The sequence below is a fragment of the Panulirus ornatus genome, chromosome 10 (assembly GCF_036320965.1).
Source record: "Panulirus ornatus isolate Po-2019 chromosome 10, ASM3632096v1, whole genome shotgun sequence".
Lineage (NCBI taxonomy): Eukaryota > Metazoa > Arthropoda > Malacostraca > Decapoda > Palinuridae > Panulirus > Panulirus ornatus.
In genome coordinates this window covers 9158178-9181070 of record NC_092233.1, presented here as the reverse complement: position 1 = coordinate 9181070, position 22893 = coordinate 9158178, and the positions used below count along the sequence as shown (strand labels likewise).

General features: G+C 40.4%; 1 protein-coding gene across 1 annotated transcript in view; it reads right to left on the bottom strand.

Annotated features, from left to right (window-relative positions):
- Positions 1-1172: 1172 nt before the first annotated feature.
- Art4 (arginine methyltransferase 4) overlaps positions 1173-22893 on the bottom strand; it is a 179288-nt gene continuing 157567 nt past the window's right edge. The window contains exons 12-13 of the mRNA XM_071665516.1: positions 3951-4087; positions 1173-2273 (exon numbers count right to left, since the gene is read on the bottom strand). Of these exons, the coding sequence (XP_071521617.1) occupies positions 2109-2273; positions 3951-4087 (302 nt within the window). The 3' untranslated portion in view covers positions 1173-2108. The remainder of the gene's footprint in view (positions 2274-3950; positions 4088-22893) is intronic.

Genomic DNA, 22893 nt, shown 5'->3' with positions numbered 1-22893 from the left:
AACATGTATACAGGAAAAGATTGAGTTACCTCAAATTATAAAGGAATCAATATGCAAGGTAATGCAAGCTAATATGTGGAAAATCCTTACATGAATGCTGAAATACAAACAAGACCAGAAAAATGAAGTCAAGGGATGATGGAAAAACACTTTTCTGGCACGCCTGCCACTCATCCCATATTAGAACTTCCCTCTTCAGGGGAAAGTATAATTCCACTTCAAGTGCTCCCAAACATTCCTTATTTTGATGTATATTATATCAAGAAAATCCAACTTATGTTTTACATACCTTACTTCAGCTGCCTTTCATTATAATGATTATTTCTAAAGTAAGGTTTTATGATTAAACAATACTTCTTCCTTGGTACTACCTATTGTTTTTTTAAATTGTGCTTCTCCTCACAGTAAATGCTGACAGGAAATATTCTTTACACATGAATATGTATAATCAACATAGGAAGGACACTTCCTTCTCTTCTTGACTTCTCCCAACCCTATCAAAAGTAAAACCAACCTAATTATTACTATTACAGTTATAGAAATGTTCACTCCTTTTTTGGTAACTGAACTAGTTATCGTTCTACTTTTTTGCTATTTCAGTCATCATCAATGTTACATTTCCATATAACCTTGTTCAGAAACCAAACTACTGTGGAGATGAAAGCATAACAATTCCATAGGAATCGCTTTTATAAATCTTAAAACTAGTGTCTATGAGACACATTCTGGACAACTGTTAACTCCTGAGTTACAGGACAGCAACTGCTTCTAGGTTAGAAAACCACCAAAGCACAGTTATTGCTAGACAGTGACTCAATATGCAAACACTGTTATCTTGAAGGTGCAGTTATAATCATATCAACTGAGCCTTATGGTTGAGCTATGTGTACCACTGATCATTAATCCTTTAACTTAACAAGGAACTGTAAACCCAGTACATCTGTCTTATGTCAAATGTAAACTAGCCTTGTTAACCATTAACAATGATATCATTGAACAATTGAATTCAAATCTTTTACCTCCTAATCTATTTTGAATATCAAATAAATACCCAAAAGAATGCATACACTGATAAAAGCATTATAAGTGATAATTGGAAAATTATGTGCAATGATGTTATCAATCTTGTATCAAGCTGTTACAGGTATATCAAATTTGCAAATTCTAATCAACATTTACTGAGAAACTTTTATTTCCCTATATGATGACATTTTCATTATAAAAAAATATTCTAGATAATTTATGGATATTCAGATTATCTTAATGACATCACTCCACACTTAAGTTCAATTGCAATCTTTATTGTAAATCAATTCATTTAATCCTTAACAAGTCTAGCACAAAGAGTGGGTCCAAGAGAATCTATATTCCTTCTTACCTCCAAAATAATAACTCAGTTTCAACTGACACCTATCAGTGACAAAAGGTAGTATGGGTAGTTTGCACTTCACAAATGTATCCTGTTGAAATTCCATTGAGAAAAATTCAATCTCAACAATAATCCCTCCAACAAATGAGGGAACAATTATTATGACCTAAAAGGTACATTTCTCCAAACTGGGGAAAAATGTTTTCTTAAAAATCACTAAACTATCTAAGTCATTTTGTTTTACTGAGTATCTCATCAATTAAGTTTAAAACACACCGATGAATCTGAGACATAACTCTGACCTATGATTCTAAACACTCAATTATACCATCCCTAAACCCTTTACATATTACAGAGCCAATCACAGTAAAACCTAATCAATTAAAACTACATTTGATTTCACAGTGAATTTTATAAATACTTTAAAGAGTTTCATGGAGAATCTGCTCTATATAATTTCAATGACACTTTAGAAACCTGACTCTGAGTGCATGTCATTACATTAAATAATTTTGCAAACTCGTCTTACAATACCTATTATTAAGATCATGGCCAAATGCTTGGTAAGTACACAAATCTATTGTCATAACCTTCCTTTTATGATGGGTATGTCTACATGTTCATCCCTGCACATGTTCAAAATTGCACTTAACCAAAGACGGCATATAAACTTGATGAGGCATTTGGACCACACCAAGGTAAATTCACCACACCAGCTAGGCTATAGTTGTACTGATGGTCACTGAGCCTGTGAGCACTCTACCCCACTAATGCCAGAATGAGATCCTAACTGAATTCCTTGAGTAGGGAGGATAATGGAGCCAGGAGTTACATAGTCACCAATCATCAGTGCACTATTAACAGGGAAGTTTCCACCACCAACTCCAAGACCACTACCAGCAACCTGAAAGAAATTATGAACATTATTTGTCTTTAAAAAACTTAGTTCTATGGCAAAGAAACATCAGAAAGTAAATTATCTCAGTCTAAGCAACTGGATAAGGATAACAATAAGGCTTAACTGTAATGCTAATTACTCACAGGAAAAAACAGAGTATACATGACAATATTTTTACCATGAGGCAGGCCTAGAGCATAGCTACCAATGCATATACTGATCATTTACATAATACTGTTATTCTCCACTGTCATATACATTACATAAGTGTTAATCTTGCATTCATATGTAACTTGTATTTCATCAACTTCTAACGAGTTTACACTGTCAAAGGCTTTCTGGCAGTCTACGAACAGTAAATCTACCCAACTATCTCTTTGATCCAAGACCATCCTATCATAGAGGCCTAGATTATTCAAAATACATGACCTTTCCCTGAAATCATGCTGTCTCCCAGTCAGGTAGTTTTTCCTTTGTAAATAGACAATAACTGTCTTATAATTATCTATTCTACTGTTTTACAAACCACAATTGTTAATGGGGCAACCTTGTAATCCAGCACCTCTTCCTAATCACCTTTCTTATCTATAGGCACAAAACGTGCCCTCTTCCACATGTCTGAAACTACTATTTCCTCTAGAGAGATATCAAACAATAATTAGTGGCCTAACAAGTGTTTCCAAACATTTCTTCAGGACCATGGGCTTCATATAGGTCAAGTAATTTACTGGCTTGATTATATCATTTCTATTAATCTCTGTACCTTCCAAGACTTCTTGTAAGCCCCATTTCTATGATTAAACATATTTCATTCTGGGGTCATCTAGGGACCAGTGTCAGCAATGGGAAGTTTTTGGTTTCAGTCTATTACTATCGAAATCCTGGTGAGCCTAACAGTCAGCATATAAGACACATGGTGACTTTTATACACATTTTCTGGAAAAAATTGCACCTTATATGGTAGTCCATACACTCATCAGAACCCCAGAATTCCCCAAACAAATGTGAATCACACTATCCTGTCGACACACTGGACATCACTCATCCCTACAACACTACATGCTCTTTTGGCTGTGAACCTTAAACAACCTTATTCCCCACACAAATAAGAGTCACAATTTCCCTTCTACAATCTGGACATCACCCTTCCCTGCAGCACTATAAGCTCTTTTGACTGTGAACTCAAACAACCTTCTGAGAGACAAATATATTCATTTTAAGTTATTCAACTAAGGAAATTCCTTAAACAGTTGTTACACAAGAGACAATTTTCTATGTCAACGGGGTAACCTAAAATGCCCAATACCCCTCAAAGTTCAATACTAAAGGATGGAGGTGTCCTAATAACAGAATGAAATATGCAGCAGGTGCAGGTTCAGAGCCTTATCTGGAGCAGATGAAGTAAGATGATATGGATGTGCAGAGACAATAATAATCTTCCTTCATTGTTTTGCTATAATGTGCCCAACAACCAACTATGAGCTTCTCTTGAATCCCAGACAGTTCTGTCTATGATAAAATAAAAATCCACCTTGGGTATTTTCATTTTGTCTTAGTCCCATGTGGGACAACTACAACTGCATTTCTTAGGTAGCTTTTCTCAATTAAAATGCTGTACTGATTATATGCTGCACATATGCAATACTCTGTCACAAAAGAATCATGAAACTCATGAGTACAAACCTGTCTGATAGACTGAGAGCCAGAATTAGTGAATGTGCCAGGAGATGAGGCTGGTAGGCTGACAGCCCTCTGAGATCCTCCTAGGTTTATGGATATGGAACCCAAGTTGGTGTTTGCTACAGGCAAATTTGACTGTCCTGGAATATGTGACTGACTTCAGTTTACATACAAGGTTGGATTATAAAGAAATACTAATCCACAAAAGTAATATAATGCTGCAGAGCTCTGAGTCTTATATCAACAACTATCCATGAAGAAAACTACATTAGATGTTTATTTAACATCTAAAAACAGCCATGACTTAGCATGATGTAATGCAATATCAGCTGTGTTCACCCGTCTGTTTACATGCAAGCAAATCACACTGCTAAGAGCCCAGAAAAAGTACATGCAATGCAGAGACAAGGCAAAAAGTGTTGTTAATTTCCTAACATGCACTATCTGTAAACAAAAAAAATTCCTATCGTGCACTATCTGTAAACAAAAAAATTTCCTATCGTGCATTACCTGTAAACAAATAAGTAACAGAATACAATGTGACTTTCCTAAATAATATACTAAAAATCAAGCAGTGATGGTGACTGTTTTATAAGACACACTAAAAAAAACTGAAAAAAACAAATCCGAAAAGAAAATCGCTAAAGACTCCTTGCCTATCATACAACATAACACACATACAACTTAAATTAACTTTAAAGGGTCTGGAGCTAATGCAATACAACTGCTTCAAGTTATAAAATTCATGAAAATATTCTGCCTTTCCAATACTTCATAATTTAGTGTAAAAAGTGATCACATCAACATTTATTGTTGCCTGTCTGTTGCTATTCCCTGCAAAAGGGAATGCAAGCTATTCACTTATGAACAAAGTACATTTCCCTTGCTTTATATGAATTTGCCATAAAGAAACTGAAAAACACGATTTCATTTTTCATCATAAAATTCAACATGTATAATTTGCAAGTGAACAGCTAAACACAAATATTATGCATTTCATACTGTGTTTATCAATGAATTATGGAAAGGGTGTTACCAAACTTTGTCTGTTCATGGTTACACCATGAGTGAAAAGTCACCTTCACTGAGGATATACCACGGTCAGCTGACATAGAGGAGGACAGTCTCATCAAGGAATTTCTCGTTCTACATAAGTTCATAATTATGTTCCTTCTGACTGTAGCCCTATAAATGGGGTTCTGGGGTTATACATAATAATCAAGGGCAATGTGACCCACCAGTTCACGTTACGGAACACTGCCGAAATTAAAAGCTCTGTGAATAAGTCACAATCACTATAAGCCAATTTCACAACAAAACTGAATGTTGCAATGATAGAAAATGTTGAACAAATGTTGGTTAAGTCAGGATGTGAAGAAAGAAAACTCAGAATACTAATGCATCTGAGGGTACAACAGGGAATTTCTCATACACAAGTAAACTTTGACCTTTCTACAAGGGAATTTACTCCCACACATAGATAAACTTTGACCCTTCTGAAAGGCAATTTACCATTATACACATGCAAACTTTGCCCATTCTACAAGGTCAGCAAAGCTACTGTAAAAAAAAAAAGGCTATAAATTTCCAAAGTCATGTTATGAAATAATAAGCCCTTTGATCTAATCAAATCCTTCCACACTTGAGGTTATCTTTATGTCTATAGCAGGTTGCAGTAAATGGGTGGAGTGGAATGGGGGAAGATTGAGTGCTACTGGGAGTGGAAAGGAGGGTGATAGGCTTGTACATAACACCCCTGGATTACCTGCTCCAGCTATTGCTTCAACTTGAGAAGCTGTCCTTAGCCTTTAGAAAAACTGTTCACTGTTAGCTCTTTCTTTCCTGATAATTTTCACTGTAGTAACAGGAAAGCTATGCAAACTCTTTAAAATTTCTGGGCACAATCATTGTTGGGATCTATATTATTGGTGGGGGGATAGCAGCCTTGTATATATACTCAAACATTTTGACTCAGTCCTTGGTAAGTTATGTTTCTTTGCCTTCAAGGGTTATGCTCTTTGCCTTCAAGGGGGATAGCAGCCTTGTATATATATATATATATATATATATATATATATATATATATATATATATATATATATATATATATATATATTCCCATTTTAGAAAGTTAATACAAGGAGGGGAGGATTTCTGGCCCCCCACTCCCGTCCCCTCTAGTCGCTTTCTACGACACGCGAGGAATACGTGGGAAGTATTCTTTCACCCCTATCCCCCTCGCAAACGCGGGAGACAGCGACAAAGTATAATAAAATAAAAAAAAAAAAATAATATATATATATATATATATATATATATTATTTTTTTTTATTTTTTTTATTATACTTTGTTGCTGTCTCCCGCGTTTGCGAGGTAGCGCAAGGAAACAGACAAAAGAAATGGCCCAACCCCCCCATACACATGTATATACATAAGTCCACACACGCAAATATACATACCTACACAGCTTTCCATGGTTCACCCCAGACGCTTCACATGCCTTGATTCAATCCACTGACAGCACGTCAACCCCGGTATACCACATCGCTCCAATTCACTCTATTCCTTGCCCTCCTTTCACCCTCCTGCATGTTCAGGCCCCGATCACACAAAATCTTTTTCACTCCATCTTTCCACCTCCAATTTGGTCTCCCTCTTCTCCTCGTTCCCTCCACCTCCAACACATATATCCTCTTGGTCAATCTTTCCTTCCTCACTCATTCTCTCCATGTGCCCAAACCACTTCAAAACACCCTCTTCTGCTCTCTCAACCACGCTCTTTTTATTTCCACACATCTCTCTTACCCTTACGTTACTCACTCGATCAAACCACCTCACATCACACATTGTCCTCAAACATCTCATTTCCAGCACATCCATCCTCCTGCGCACAACACTATCCATAGCCCATGCCTCGCAACCATACAACATTGTTGGAACCACTATTCCTTCAAACATACCCATTTTTGCTTTCCGAGATAATGTTCTCGATTTCCACACATTCTTCAAGGCTCCCAGGATTTTTGCCCCCTCCCCCACCCTATGATCCACTTCCGCTTCCATGGTTCCATCCGCTGCCAGATCCACTCCCAGATATCTAAAACACTTTACTTCCTCCAGTTTTTCTCCATTCAAACTTACCTCCCAATTGACTTGACCCTCAACCCTACTGTACCTAATTACCTTGCTCTTATTCACATTTACTCTTAACTTTCTTCTTTCACACACTTTACCAAACTCAGTCACCAGCTTCTGCAGTTTCTCACATGAATCAGCCACCAGCGCTGTATCATCAGCGAACAACAACTGACTCACTTCCCAAGCTCTCTCATCCCCAACAGACTTCATACTTGCCCCTCTTTCCAAAACTCTTGCATTTACCTCCCTAACAACCCCATCCATAAACAAATTAAACAAGCATGGAGACATCACACACCCCTGCCACAAACCTACATTCACTGAGAACCAATCACTTTCCTCTCTTCCTACACATACACATGCCTTACATCCTCGATAAAAACTTTTCACTGCTTCTAACAACTTGCCTCCCACACCATATATTCTTAATACCTTCCACAGAGCATCTCTATCAACTCTATCATATGCCTTCTCAAGATCCATAAATGCTACATACAAATCCATTTGCTTTTCTAAGTATTTCTCACATACATTCTTCAAAGCAAACACCTGATCCATACATCCTCTACCACTTCTGAAACCACACTGCTCTTCCCCAACCTGATGCTCTGTACATGCCTTCACCCTCTCAATCAATATCCTCCCATATAATTTACCAGGAATACTCAAAAACTTATACCTCTGTAATTTGAGCACTCACTCTTATCCCCTTTGCCTTTGTACAATGGCACTATGCACGCATTCCGCCAATCCTCAGGCACCTCACCATGAGCCATACATACATTAAATAACCTTACCAACCAGTCAACAATACAGTCACCCCCTTTTTTAATAAATTCCACTGCAATACCATCCAAACCTGCTGCCTTGCCGGCTTTCATCTTCCGCAAAGCTTTCACTACCTCTTCTCTGTTTACCAAATCATTTTCCCTAACCCTCTCACTTTGCACACCACCTCGACCAAAACACCCTATATCTGCCACTCTATCATCAAACACATTCAACAAACCTTCAAAATACTCACTCCATCTCCTTCTCACATCACCACTACTTGTTATCACCTCCCCATTTGCGCCCTTCACTGAAGTTCCCATTTGCTCCCTTGTCTTACGCACTTTATTTACCTCCTTCCAGAACATCTTTTTATTCTCCCTAAAATTTAATGATACTCTCTCACCTGAACTCTCATTTGCCCTTTTTTTCACCTCTTGCACCTTTCTCTTGACCTCCTGTCTCTTTCTTTTATACATCTCCCACTCAACTGCATTTTTTCCCTGCAAAAATCGTCCAAATGCCTCTCTCTTCTCTTTCACTAATACTCTTACTTCTTCATCCCACCACTCACTACACTTTCTAATCAACCCACCTCCCACTCTTCTCATGCCACAAGCATCTTTTGCGCAATCCATCACTGATTCCCTAAATACATCCCATTCCTCCCCCACTCCCCTTACTTCCATTGTTCTCACCTTTTTCCATTCTGTACTCAGTCTCTCCTGGTACTTCCTCACACAGGTCTCCTTCCCAAGCTCACTTACTCTCACCACCCTCTTCACCCCAACATTCACTCTTCTTTTCTGAAAACCCATACAAATATATATATATATATATATATATATTATATTTTTTACTATACTTTGTCGCTGTCTCCCGCGTTTGCGAGGTAGCGCAAGGAAACAGACGAAAGAAATGGCCCAACCCCCCCCATACACATGTATATGCATACGTCCACACACGCAAATATACATACCTACACAGCTTTCCATGGTTCACCCCAGACGCTTCACATGCCCTGATTCAATCCACTGACCACACGTCAACCCTGGTATACCACATCGATCCAATTCACTCTATTCCTTGCCCTCCTTTCACCATCCTGCATGTTCAGGCCCCGATCACACAAAATCTTTTTCACTCCATCTTTCCACCTCCAATTTGGTCTCCCACTTCTCGTTCCCTCCACCTCCAACACATATATCCTCTTGGTCAATCTTTCCTCACTCATTCTCTCCATGTGCCCAAACCATTTCAAAACACCCTCTTCTGCTCTCTCAACCACGCTCTTTTTATTTCCACACATCTCTCTTACCCTTACATTACTTACTCGATCAAACCACCTCACACCACATATTGTCCTCAAACATCTCATTTCCAGCACATCCATCCTCCTGCGCACAACTCTATCCATAGCCCATGCCTCGCAACCATACAACATTGTTGGAACCACTATTCCTTCAAACATACCCATTTTTGCTTTCCGAGATAATGTTCTCGATTTCCACACATTCTTCAAGGCTCCCAGGATTTTTGCCCCCTCCCCCACCCTATGATCCACTTCCGCTTCCATGGTTCCATCCGCTGCCAGATCCACTCCCAGATATCTAAAACACTTTACTTCCTCCAGTTTTTCTCCATTCAAACTTACCTCCCAATTGACTTGACCCTCAACCCTACTGTACCTAATTACCTTGCTCTTATTCACATTTACTCTTAACTTTCTTCTTTCACACACTTTACCAAACTCAGTCACCAGCTTCTGCAGTTTCTCACATGAATCAGCCACCAGCGCTGTATCATCAGCGAACAACAACTGACTCACTTCCCAAGCTCTCTCATCCCCAACAGACTTCATACTTGCCCCTCTTTCCAAAACTCTTGCATTTACCTCCCTAACAACCCCATCCATAAACAAATTAAACAAGCATGGAGACATCACACACCCCTGCCACAAACCTACATTCACTGAGAACCAATCACTTTCCTCTCTTCCTACACATACACATGCCTTACATCCTCGATAAAAACTTTTCACTGCTTCTAACAACTTGCCTCCCACACCATATATTCTTAATACCTTCCACAGAGCATCTCTATCAACTCTATCATATGCCTTCTCAAGATCCATAAATGCTACATACAAATCCATTTGCTTTTCTAAGTATATATATATATATATATATATATATATATATATATATATATATATATATATATATATATATATACTTAAACATTTTGACTCAGCCCTGGGCGGGTTATGTTTCTTTGCCTTCAAGGGGGATAGCAGCCTTGTATATATACTCAAATATTTTGACTCAGCTCTTGGAGGTTTTTTTTTTTTTTTTTTTTTTCTATTACTTTGTCGCTGTCTCCCGCTGCCTCCAGCTGCAAGACTCCCTCCCTGATTAATCTATCAGTATGTGAGCCCAGCACCTCACCCATATCTTCCTCAATATCCTCTAAGCCAACACCGTTGACAAAAGTCAAAACTACCAGTACGAGCTAGGGCATTATTTCTTCCTGCTTAACCTGAGAAATTAAGATGTAAATATTCAGGTCACAGCACACTGCAAACACTTAACTGTTGTAGATTTAATTTCCTCCCCCAACTCGGCGATGATGTGCATAGTATTCCAAATGTTACATTTCTTTTATCATTCCCTTACTGAAAGTTTGCCCTCCCATTTAAACTTTTAAGGAGTTGATGGAATGTCCTCCTCAGGTAATACATCTTGGTGGTAATCAGCTCCTAATCCATGGACTGAAGCAAGAATATGATGTTCCGAGACAGAAACTTAACTCTAACACGTGAATTATCTCTTCAGCTAACCTAGCATAGCCCCCTGAACCAAAACCACCAGATGGACATAGGGGATAGGGGGATCCACCAGTCAAACTGGGAGGAGGCAGATGTGATGTATATTGTCCATATATTTTTCAAGTATTCAATGACCCACTGCAGCTTAGGGAATTGAATTTGGCAGTCTGGTACATTAGAATATTGGTACACTGCATACAAAATAAAAGTGATTGTGGTCATGAAGAAAATTAGTACAAAATTTAATGGGAAACTATGACATCGGGTGAACAGTAAGTAAAATCTTGTGCAGTCACCAACAGTCAATGTGACACCATGTAAAAAGCAGTTTTTATTTTACCTTTTATTATCTAGAAAAGGAAATTCATAGGAACTAAGCACAGCAAAACTGAATTTCTTCTAAAAATACTTAAATTGTCATACACAGTGAATAAAGAAAACAGAAAGTGGAAAAAACAAAAGCTTAGGTGAAACAGGAGTAATCAGTGGAAACTTGGACATACCTGCTGACAAACAAGACTACCTCACAATGCCACTACTGAAACCATTTAGTGGTATCCTACAGGTATTTTCAACACACACACATCCAAAATAGATGAAACTTAAAGAAATCAGGTAAGATGATATATTCATAAAACAGATGACAGTTAAAAAGCCCTATTTTGGGAGATATAAAAATAAAAAAACAAAGTTCTCCTTAGTGGCAACAATGAAACTTGATAAACTCCATGGGGAAGGATATATAACACATAGAATTGAGTACATAAAAGGATTTATAACACATAGAAGTGAGTACATAAAAGAAAGAGGACTTAAAATGAAAAAACGTCTCCTACGCTTGCAAGGTAGTGCAAGGAAACAGACGAAAGCATGGCCCAACCCACCCACATACACATGTATATACATAAGTGCCCACACACACACATAAACATACCTATACATTTCAATATATACACTATTATTATTATCATAATTATTTTGCTTTGTCGCTGTCTCCCGCGTTTGCGAGGTATACATACACACATATATACACATATACATATACATACTTGCTGCCTTCATCCATTCCCATTGCCACCCCACTACACATGAAATGGCACCCCCACCTTCCCCATGTATGTGCCAGATAGCGCTAAGAAAAGACAACAAAGGCCACATTCGTTCACACTCAGTCTCTAGCTGTCACGTATAATACACTGAAACCACAGCTCCCTTTCCACATCCAGGCCCCACAAACTTACCATGGTTTACCCCAGATGCTTCACATGCCCTGGTTAAATCCACTGACAGCACCTCGACCCCAGTATACCACATTGTTCCAACTCACTCTATTCCTAGCACGCCTTTCACGCTCCTGTATGTTCAGGCCCCGATCGCTCAAAATCTTTTTCACTCCATCCTTCCACCTCCAAAATGGTCTCCTACTTCTCTCCATTCCCTCCACCTCTGATATATATATCCTCTTTGTCAATCTTTCCTCACTCTTTCTCTCCATGTGACCTAACAATTTCAATACACCCTCTTCTGCTCTCTCAACCACAATCTTTTCAACCACACTCTTTTTACTACCACACATCTCTCTTATCCTTTCATCACTTACTCGATCAAACCACCTCACACCACATATTTTCCTCAAACATCTCATTTCCAACACATCCACCCTCCTCTGCACAACCCTATCTATAGCACATGCCTTGCAACAACATAACATTGTTGGAACCACTTTTCCTTCAAATATACCCATTTTTGCTCTCCAAGATAACATTCTCGACTTCCACACATTCTTCAATGCTCCCAGAACATTCAACCCCTCCCCCACCCTGTGACTCACTTCCGCTTCCATGGTTCCATCCGCTGCCAAATCCACTCCCAGATATCTAAAACACTTCACTTCCTCAGTTCTTCTCCATTCAAACTTACCTCTTAATTAACTTGTCTCTCAACCCTACTGAACCTAATAACCTTGCTCTTATTCACATTTACTCTGAACTCTCTTCATTCACACACTTTACCAAACTCAATCACTAACTTCTGCAGCTTCTCACATGAATCAGCCACCAGCACTGTATCATCAAAGAACAACAACAGACTCACTTCCCAAGCCCACTTCGCAACAGACTGCATACTTGCCCCTCTCTCCAAAACTCTTGCATTCACATCCCTAACAACCCCATCCATAAACAAATTAAACAGCCATGGAGACATCATGCACCCCTGCTACAAACCAACATTAACTGAGAACCAATCACTTTCCTCTCTTCCTACTCATACACATACCTTACATCCATGATAAATACTTTTCACTGCTTCTAGCAACTTACCTCCCACACCATAAACTCTTAATACCTTCCACAAAGCATCTCTATCAACTCTATCATATGCCTTTTCCAGATCCATACATGCTACATACAAATCCATTGGTTTTTCTAAGTATTTCTCACATATATTCTTCAAAGCATACACCTGATGCTCTTTCCCATTCTGATGCTCTGTACATGCTTTGATCCTCTTAATCAATCTATCTATCTATTCATTTATTTATTATACTTTCCTGCTGTCTCCCACATTAGTGAGTTAGCGCAAGGAAACAGACAAAAGAATGGCCCAACCCACCCACTTACACATGTATATACATACACGTCCACACAGGCTCATATACATACCTATACATTCAAATGTATACATATATATACATACACAGACATATACATATATACACATGTTCATAATTCATACTTGCTGCCTCGATTCATTCCCGTTGCCACACCGCCACACATGAAATGACACCCCCTCCCCCCGCACGTGCGCGAGGTAGCACTAAAAAAAGACAACAAAGGCCACATTCGTTCAAACTCAGTCTCTAACTGTCATGTATACTGCACCGAAACCACAGCTCCCTTTCCACATCCAGGCCCCGTAAACCTTTCCATGGTTTACCCCAGACACTTCACATGCCTTGGTTCAATGCATTGACAGCACATCGACCCCGGTATACCACATCGTTCCAAATTCACTCTATTCCTTGCATGCCTTTCACCCTACTGCATGTTCAGGCCCCAATCGCTCAAAATCTTTTTCACTCAATCCTCCCACCTCTAATTTGGTCTCCCACTTCTCCTTGTTCCTTCCACCCCTGACACATATATCCTCTTTGTCAATCTTTCCTCACTCATTCTCTCCACGTGACCCAACCATTTCAATACACCCTCTTCTGCTTTCTCAATCACACTTTTTTTTATTACCACACATCTCTCTTACCCTTTCATTTCTTACTCGATCAAACCACCTCACACCAAATGTTGTCCTTAAATATCTCATTCCCAACACATCCACCCTCCTCCGCACAACCCTATCTATAGCCCATGCCTCACAACCATATAACATTGTTGGAACCATTATTCCTTCAAACATACCCATTTTTGTTTACCGAGATAACGTTCTTGACTTCCACACATTCTTCAACGCTCCCAGAACCTTCGCCCCCTCCCCTACCCTGTGACTCTTCCACTTCCATGGTTCCATCTGATGCCAAATCCACTCCCAGATATCTATCACACTTCACTTCCTCCAGTTTTTCTCCATTCAATCTTACCTCTCAACTGACTTGTCCCTCAACCCTACTGTACCTAATAACCTTGCTCTTATTCACATTTATTCTCAGCTTTCTTCTTTCACACACTTTACCAAACTCAGTCACCAGCTCCTGCAGTTTCTCATCCAAATCAGCCACCAGCACTGTATCATCAGCGAACAACAACTGACTCACTTCCTAAGCCCTCTCATCCACAACAGACTGCAAACTTGCCCTTCTCTCCAAAACTCTTGCATTCACCTCCCAAACAACCCCATCCATAAACAAATTAAAAATCAATACCCTCCCATATAATTCCCCAGGAATACTCAACAAACTTATACCTCTGTAATTTGAACACTCAACTTTATACCCTTTACCTTTGTACAATGGCATTATGCATGCATTCTTCCAATCCTAAAGCACTTCACCATGAAGCATACATACACTGAATATCCTTACCAACCAGTCAACAAAACAATCACCCCCTTTTTTAATAAATTCCACTACAATACCATCCAAACCCTACCACCTTGCCGGCTTTCATCTTCCACAAAGCTTTCACTACCTCTTCTCTGTTTATCAAACCACTCTCATCTTCCACAAAGCTTTCACTACCTCTTCTCTGTTTATCAAACCATTCTCCCTGACCCTCTCACTTAGTGCACCATTTCAACCAAAACACCCTACATCTGTCACTCTATCATCAAACACATTCAACAAACCTTCAAAATACTCACTCCATCTTCTCACTTCGCCACTACGTGTTATTGCCTCACCATTAGCCCCCTTCACTGATGTTCCCATTTGTTCTCTTGTCTTATGCACTTTATTTACCTCCTTCCAAAACACCTTTTTATTCTCCCTAAAATTCAATGATACTCTCTCACCCCAACTCTCATTTGCCCTCTTTTTCACCTCTTGCACCTTTCTCTTGACCTCCTACCTCTTTCTTTTATACATCTCCCAGTCATTTGCACTACTTCCCTGCAAAAATCGTCCAAACGCCTCTCTCTTCTCTTTCACTAACAATCTTACTTCTTCATCCCACCACTCACTACCCTTTCTAATCTGCCCACCTCCCACTTTTCTCATGCCACAAGCATCTTTTGCATAAGCCAATACTGCTTCTCTAAATACAACCCATTCCTCCCCCACTCCCCTTACATCTTTTGCTCTCACCTTTTTCCATTCTGCATTCAATCTCTCCTGATACTTCTTCACACAAGTCTCCTTTCCAAGCTCGCTTACTCTCACCACCCCAACATTCTCTCTTCTTTTCCGAAAATCTCTACAAATCTTGATCTTCGCCTCCACAAGAAAATGATGAGACATCCCTCCAGACGCCCCTCTCAGCTCATTAACATCCAAAAGTCTCTCTTTTACATGCCTATCAATTAACACATAATCCAATAATGCTCTCTGGCCATCTTTCCTACTTACATACATATACTTATGTATATCTCTCTTTTCAAACCAGGTATTCCCACTCACCAGTCCTTTTTCAGCACACAAACCTACAATCTCTTCATCATTTCCATTTACAACACTAAACACCTCATGTACACCAATTATACCCTCAACTGCCACATTACTCACCTTTGCATTCAATTCACCTATCAATATAACCCGGTCTCATGCATCAAAGCTGCTAACACACTCACTCAGCTGCTCCCAAAAGACTTGCCTCTGATGATCTTTCCTCTCATGACCAGGTGCATAGGCATCAATAATCACCCATCTCTCTCCATCCACTTTCAGTTTTACCCATATCAATCTAGAGTTTACTTTCTTACACTATCACATACTCCCACAACTTCTGCTTCAGGGGTTGTGCTACTCCTTCCTTTGCCCTTGTCCTCTCACCAATCCCTTGTGGAGGTGAAGGTGAAGATATGTAGAGGCTTTCAGAAAAGAAAAGAGAATGTTGGGGTGAAGAGAGTGGTGAGAATAAGCGAGCTTGGAAAGGAGACTTGTGTGAGGAAGTACAAGGAGAGATTGAGTGCAGATTGGAAAATGGTGAGAGCAAATGATATAAGGGGAGTGGGGAAGGAATGGGATGTATCTAGGGAAGCAGTGATGGCTTGTGCAAAAGATGCCTGTGGCATGAGAAAGGTGGGAGGCAGGCTGATTAGAAAGGGTAGTGAGTGGTGGGATGAAGTAAGATTGATAGTGAAAGAGAAGAGAAAGGCATTTGGACTAATCTTTGCAGGGAAATAGTGCAAATGACTGGGAAATGTATAAAAGAAAGAGGCAAGAGGTCAAGAGAAAGGTGCAAGAGGTGAGAAAGAGGGCAAATGAGAGTTGGGGTGAGAGTATTATTAAATTTTAGGGAAAAGAAAAAGATGTTTTGGAGGGAAGTAAATAAAGTTTGTAAGAAAAGAGAACAAATAGGAACACTGGTGAAGGGGGCAAATAGGGAGGTAATAACAAGTAGTAGTGAAGTGAGAGGGAGATAGAGTGAGTATTTTGAAGGTTTGTCGAATGTGTTTGATGATACAGTGAAAGATATAGGGTGTTTTGGTCGAGGTGGTGCACGGTAAGAGGGTCAGGGAAAATAATTTGGTAAACAGAGAAGAGGTAGTGAAAGCTTTCTGGAAGATGTAAATCGGCAAGGCAGCAGGTTTGCATGGTATTGCTGTGGAATAAGGGATAAATGTGAGTGGTCAAATTACAGAGGCATAAGTTTCTTGAGTATTCCTGGGAAATTATATGGGAGGGTATTGATCGAGAAGGTGAAGGCATGTACAGAGCACCAGATTGGGGAGCAGCAGTGTGATTTCAGAAGTGGTAGAGGATGTGTGGATCAGGTGTTTGCTTTGAAAAATGTATGTGAGAAATACTTAGAAAAGCAGATGGATTTGTATGCAGCATTTATGGATCTGGAGAAGGCATATGATAAGAGTTGATAGAGATGCTCTATGGAAGGTATTATGAGAATATGGTGTAGGAGGTAAGTTCCTAGAAGCAGTGAAAAGTTTTTATTGAGGATGTAAGGCATGTGTACGAGTAGGAAGAGACAAAAGTGAGTGGCTCCTAGTGAAATGTAGGTTTGCAGCAGGGGTGTGTGAAGTCTCCATGGCTGTTTACTTTGTTTATGGATGGGGTTGTTAGAGAGGTGAATGCAAGAGGTTTCGGAGAGAGGGGCAAGTATGCAGTCTTTGTGGATGAGAAGGCTTGGGAAGTGAGTTATTTGTTGTTCGCTGATGATACAACGCTGGTGGCTGATTCAGGTGAGAAACTGCAGAAGCTGGTGACCGAGTTTGGTAAAGTGTGTGAAAGAAGAAAGCTGAGAGTAAATGTGAATAAGAGCAAGGTTATTAGGTTCAGTAAGGCTGAGGGACAAGTCAACTGGGAGGTAAGTTTGAATGGAGAAAACTGGGTAAGTGAAGTGTTTTAGTTATCTGGGAGTGGATTTTTCAACGGATGGAACCATGGAAGCGGAAGTGAGTCCCCGGGTGAGGGGGGTAAAGGTCTGGGAGCGTTGAAGAATTTGTGGAAGGCGAGAACATTATCTCGGAGCAAAAATGGGCATGTTTAAAGAAATAGTGGTTCCAACAATGTCATATGGTTGTGAGGCATGGGCGATATATAAGGTTGTGCTGAGGAGGGTGGATGTGTTAGAAATGACATGTTTGAGGACAATATGTGGTGTGAGGTGGTTTGATCAAGTAAGTAATGAAAGGGTAAGTGAGATGTGTGGTAATAAAAAGTGTGGTTGAGAGAGCAGAAGAGGGTGTATTGAAATGGTCTGGTCACATGGAGAAAATGAGTGAGGAAAGATTGACAAAGAGGATATGTGTCAGAGGTAGAGGGAACGAGGAGAAGTGGGAGATTTTGAGCCATCAGGGCCTGAACATACAGGAGGGTGAAAGGCGTGCAAAGGAATATGAATTGGAACGATGTGGTATACCGGGGTCGACGTGCTGTCAATGGATTGAACCAGGGAATGTGAAGTGTCTGGGGTAAACCATGTAAAGTTTTTGTGGGGCCTGGATGTGGAAATGGAGCTGTGGTTTCGGTGCATAATACATTACAGCTAGAGACTGAGGGTGAACGAATGTGGCTTTTGTTGTCTTTTCCTAGCGCTACCTCGCGCACATGTGGGGGAGAGGGTTTTCATTTCATGTGTGGCGGGGTGGCGACGGATAAGAATAAGGGTGGACAGTATGAATTATGTACATGTGTATATATGTATATGTCTGTGTGTATATATATATATGTATACTGTGAGATGTATAGGTATGTATATGTGCTGTGTGTGGACATGTATGTATATTCCTGGGGATAGGGGAGAAAGAAAACTTCCCAGGCATTCCTCACGTGTTGAAGAAGGCAACTAAAGGGGACGGAAGCGGGGGGCTAGAAACCCTCCCCACCTTGTATCTTAAACTTTCTAAAAGGGGAAACAGAAGAAGGAGTCACGCGGGGAGTGCTCATCCTCCTCAAAGGCTCAGACTGGGTGTCTAAATGTGTGTGGATGTAACCAAGATGAGAAAAAAGGAGAGATAGGTAGTATGTCTGAGGAAAGGAACCTGGATGATTTGGCTCTGAGTGAAACGAAGCTCAAGGGTAAAGGGGAAGAGTGGTTTGGGAATGTCTTGGGAGTAAAGACATGGGTTAGTGACAGGACAAGAGCAAGGGAAGGAGTAGCACTACTCCTGAAACAGGAGTGGTGGGAGTATGTGATAGAGTGTAAGAAAGTAAACTCTAGATTGATATGGGTAAAACTGAAAGTGGATGGAGAGAGATGGGTGATTATTGGTGCATATGCACCTGGGCATGAGAAGAAAGATCATGAGAGGCAAGTGTTTTGGGAGCAGCTGAGTGAGTGTGTTAGTAGTTTTGGTGCACGAGACCAGGTTATAGTGATGGGTGATTTGAATGCAAAGGTGAGTAATGTGGCAGTTGAGGGAATAATTGGTGTACATGGGGTGTTCAGTGTTGTAAACGGAAATAGGGAAGAGATTGTAGATTTATGTGCTGAAAAAGGACTGGTGATTTGGAATACCAGGTTTAAAAAGAAGAGATATACATAAGTATACATATGTAAGTAGGAGAGATGGCCAGAGAGCATTATTGGATTACATGTTAATTGATAGGAGCACGAGAGAGAGTTTTGGCTATCAATGTGCTGAGAGGTGCAACTGGAGGGATGTCTGATCATTATCTTGTGGAGGTGAAGGTGAAGATTTGTAGAGGTTTTCAGAAAAGAAGAGAGAATGTTGGGATGAAGAGAGTGGTGAGAGTAAGTGAGCTTGGGAAGACTTGTGTGAGGAAGTACCAAACATAATGGAAAAAGGTGAGAACAAAAGATGTAAGGGGAGTTGGGGAGGAATGGGATGTATTTAGGGAAGCAGTGATGGCTTGCGCAAAAGATGTTTGTGGCATGAGTAGAGTGGGAGGTGGGCAGATTAGAAAGGGTAGTAAGTGGTGGGATGAAGAAGTAAGGTTATTAGTGAAAGAGAAGAGAGAGGCATTTGGACAATTTTTGCAGGGAAATAATGCCAATAACTGGGAGATGTATAAAAGAAAGAAGCAGGAGGTCACGAGAAAGGTGCAAGAGGTGAAAAAGAGGGCAAATGAGAGTTGGGGTGAGAGAGTATCATTAAAATGTAGGGAGAATAAAAAGATGTTTTGGACGAAGGTAAATAAAGTACATAAGACAAGGGAGCAAATGGGAACATCAGTGAAGAGGGCTAATGGAGAGGTGATAACAAGTAGTGGTGATGTGAGAAGGAGATGGAGTGAGTATTTTGAAGGTGTGTTGAATGTGTTTGATGATAGAGTGGCAGGTATAAAGTGTTTTGGTTGAGGTAGTGTGCAAAGTGAGAGGGCTAGGGAGAATGATTTGGTAAACAGAGAAGAGGTAGTAAAAGCTTTGCGGAAGATGAAAGCCTGCAAGGCAGCGGGTTTGGATGGTATTGCAGTGGAATTTATTAAAAAAGGGTGACTGTATTGATGACTGGTTGGTAAGGTTATCTAATGTATGTATGTCTCATGGTGAGGTGCCTGAGGACTAGCGGAATGTTTGCATAGTGCTATTGTACAAAGGCAAAGGGGATAAGAGTGAGTGCTCAAATTACAGAGGTATAAGTTTGTTGAGTATTCCTGGGAAATTATATGGGAGGGTACTGATTGAGAGGGTGAAGGCATGTACAGAGCATCAGATTGGGGAAGAGCAGTGTGGTTTCAGAAGTGGTAGAGGATGTGTGGATCAGGTGTTGCTTTGAAAAATGTATGAGAGAAATACTTAGAAACGCATATGGATTTGTATGTAGCATTAATGAATATGGAGAAGGCATATGACAGAGTTGATAGAGATGCTCTGTGGAAGGTATTAAGAATATATGGTGTGGGAGGTAAGTTGTTAGAAGCAGTGAAAAGTTTTTATCGAGGATGTAAGGCATGTGTACGTGTAAGAAGAGAGGAAAGTGATTGGTTTTTGGTAATGTTGGTTTGCGGCAGGGGTGCATGATGTCTCCATGGTTGTTTAATTTGTTTATGGATGGGGTTGTTAGGGGAGTGAATGCAAGAGTTTTGGAAAGATGGGCAATTATGCAGTCTGTTGTGGATGAAAGAGCTTGGGAAGTGAGTCAGTTGTTGTTCACTGATGATACAGCACTGGTGGCTGTTTCGGGTGAGAAACTGCAGAAGCTGGTGACTGAGTTTGGTAAAGTGGGTGAAAGAGGAAAGCTGAGAATAATGTGAATAAGAGCAAGGTTATTAGGTACAGTAGGGTTGAGGGACAAGTCAACTGGGAGGTAAGTTTGAATGGAGAAAAACTGGAGGAAGTGAAGTGTTTTAGACATCTGGGAGTGTTGGCAGCAAATGGAACCATGGAAGCGGAAGTGAATCATAGGGTGGGGGAGGGGGCGAAAGTTCTGGGAGTGTTGAAAAATGTGTGAAGTCAAGAGCGTTATCTTGGAAAGCAAAAATGGGTATGTTTGAAGGAATAGTGGTTCCAACAATGTTATATGGATGCGAGGCATGGGCTATAGACAAAAGTTGTGCGGAGGAGGGTGGATGTACTGGAAATGAGATGTTTGAGGACAATGTGTGGTGTGAGGTGGTTTGATCGAGTAAGTAATGAGAGGGTAAGAGAGATGTGTGGAAATAAAAAGAGTGTGGTTGAGAGAGCAGAAGACGGTGTTTTGAAATGGTTTGGGCACATGGAGAGAATGAGCGAGGAAAGATCGACAAAGAGGATATACGTGTCAGAAGTGGAGGGAACGAGGAGAAGTGGGAGACCAAATTGGAGGTGGAAAGATGGAATGAAAAAGATTTTGGGTGATCGGGGCCTGAACATGCAGGAGGGTGAAAGGAGTGCAAGGAATAGAGTGAATTGGAACGATGTGGTATACCGGGGTTGACGTGCTGTCAACCCTACTGTACCTAATATATATATATATATATATATATATATATATATATACCTGGTTTAAAAAGCGAGATATACATAAGTATACTTATGTAAGTAGGAGAGATGGCCAGAGAGCGTTATTGGATTACGTGTTAATTGACAGGCGTGCGAAAGAGAGACTTTTGGATGTTAATGTGCTGAGAGGTGCAACTGGAGGGATGTCTGATCATTATCTTGTGGAGGCTAAGGTGAAGATCTGTATGGGTTTTCAGAAAAGAAGAGTGAATGTTGGGGTGAAGAGGGTGGTGAGAGTAAGTGAGCTTGAGAAGGAGACCTGTGTGAGGAAGTACCAGGAGAGACTGAGTACAGAATGGAAAAAGGTGAGAACAATGGAAGCAAGGGGAGTGGGGGAGGAATGGGATGTATTTAGGGAATCAGTGATGGATTGCGCAAAAGATGCTTGTGGCATGAGAAGAGTGGGAGGTGGGTTGATTAGAAAGGGTAGTGAGTGGTGGGATGAAGAAGTAAGAGTATTAGTGAAAGAGAAGAGAGAGGCATTTGGACGATTTTTGCAGGGAAAAAATGCAATTGAGTGGGAGATGTATAAAAGAAAGAGACAGGAGGTCAAGAGAAAGGTGCAAGAGGTGAAAAAAAGGGCAAATGAGAGTTGGGGTGAGAGAGTATCATTAAATTTTAGGGAGAATAAAAAGATGTTCTGGAAGGAGGTAAATAAAGTGCGTAAGACAAGGGAGCAAATGGGAACTTCAGTGAAGGGCGCAAATGGGGAGGTGATAACAAGTAGTGGTGATGTGAGAAGGAGATGGAGTGAGTATTTTGAAGGTTTGTTGAATGTGTTTGATGATAGAGTGGCAGATTTAGGGTGTTTTGGTCGAGGTGGTGTGCAAAGTGAGAGGGTTAGGGAAAATGATTTGGTAAACAGAGGAGAGGTAGTGAAAGCTTTGCGGAAGATGAAAGCCGGCAAGGCAGCAGGTTTGGATGGTATTGCAGTGGAATTTATTAAAAAAGGGGGTGACTGTATTGTTGACTGGTTGGTAAGGTTATTTAATGTATGTATGACTCATGGTGAGGTGCCTGAGGATTGGCAGAATGCGTGCATAGTGCCATTGTACAAAGGCAAAGGGGATAAGAGTGAGTGCTCAAATTACAGAGGTATAAGTTTGTTGAGTATTCCTGGTAAATTATATGGGAGGGTATTGATTGAGAGGGTGAAAGCATGTACAGAGCATCAGATTGGGGAAGAGCAGTGTGGTTTCAG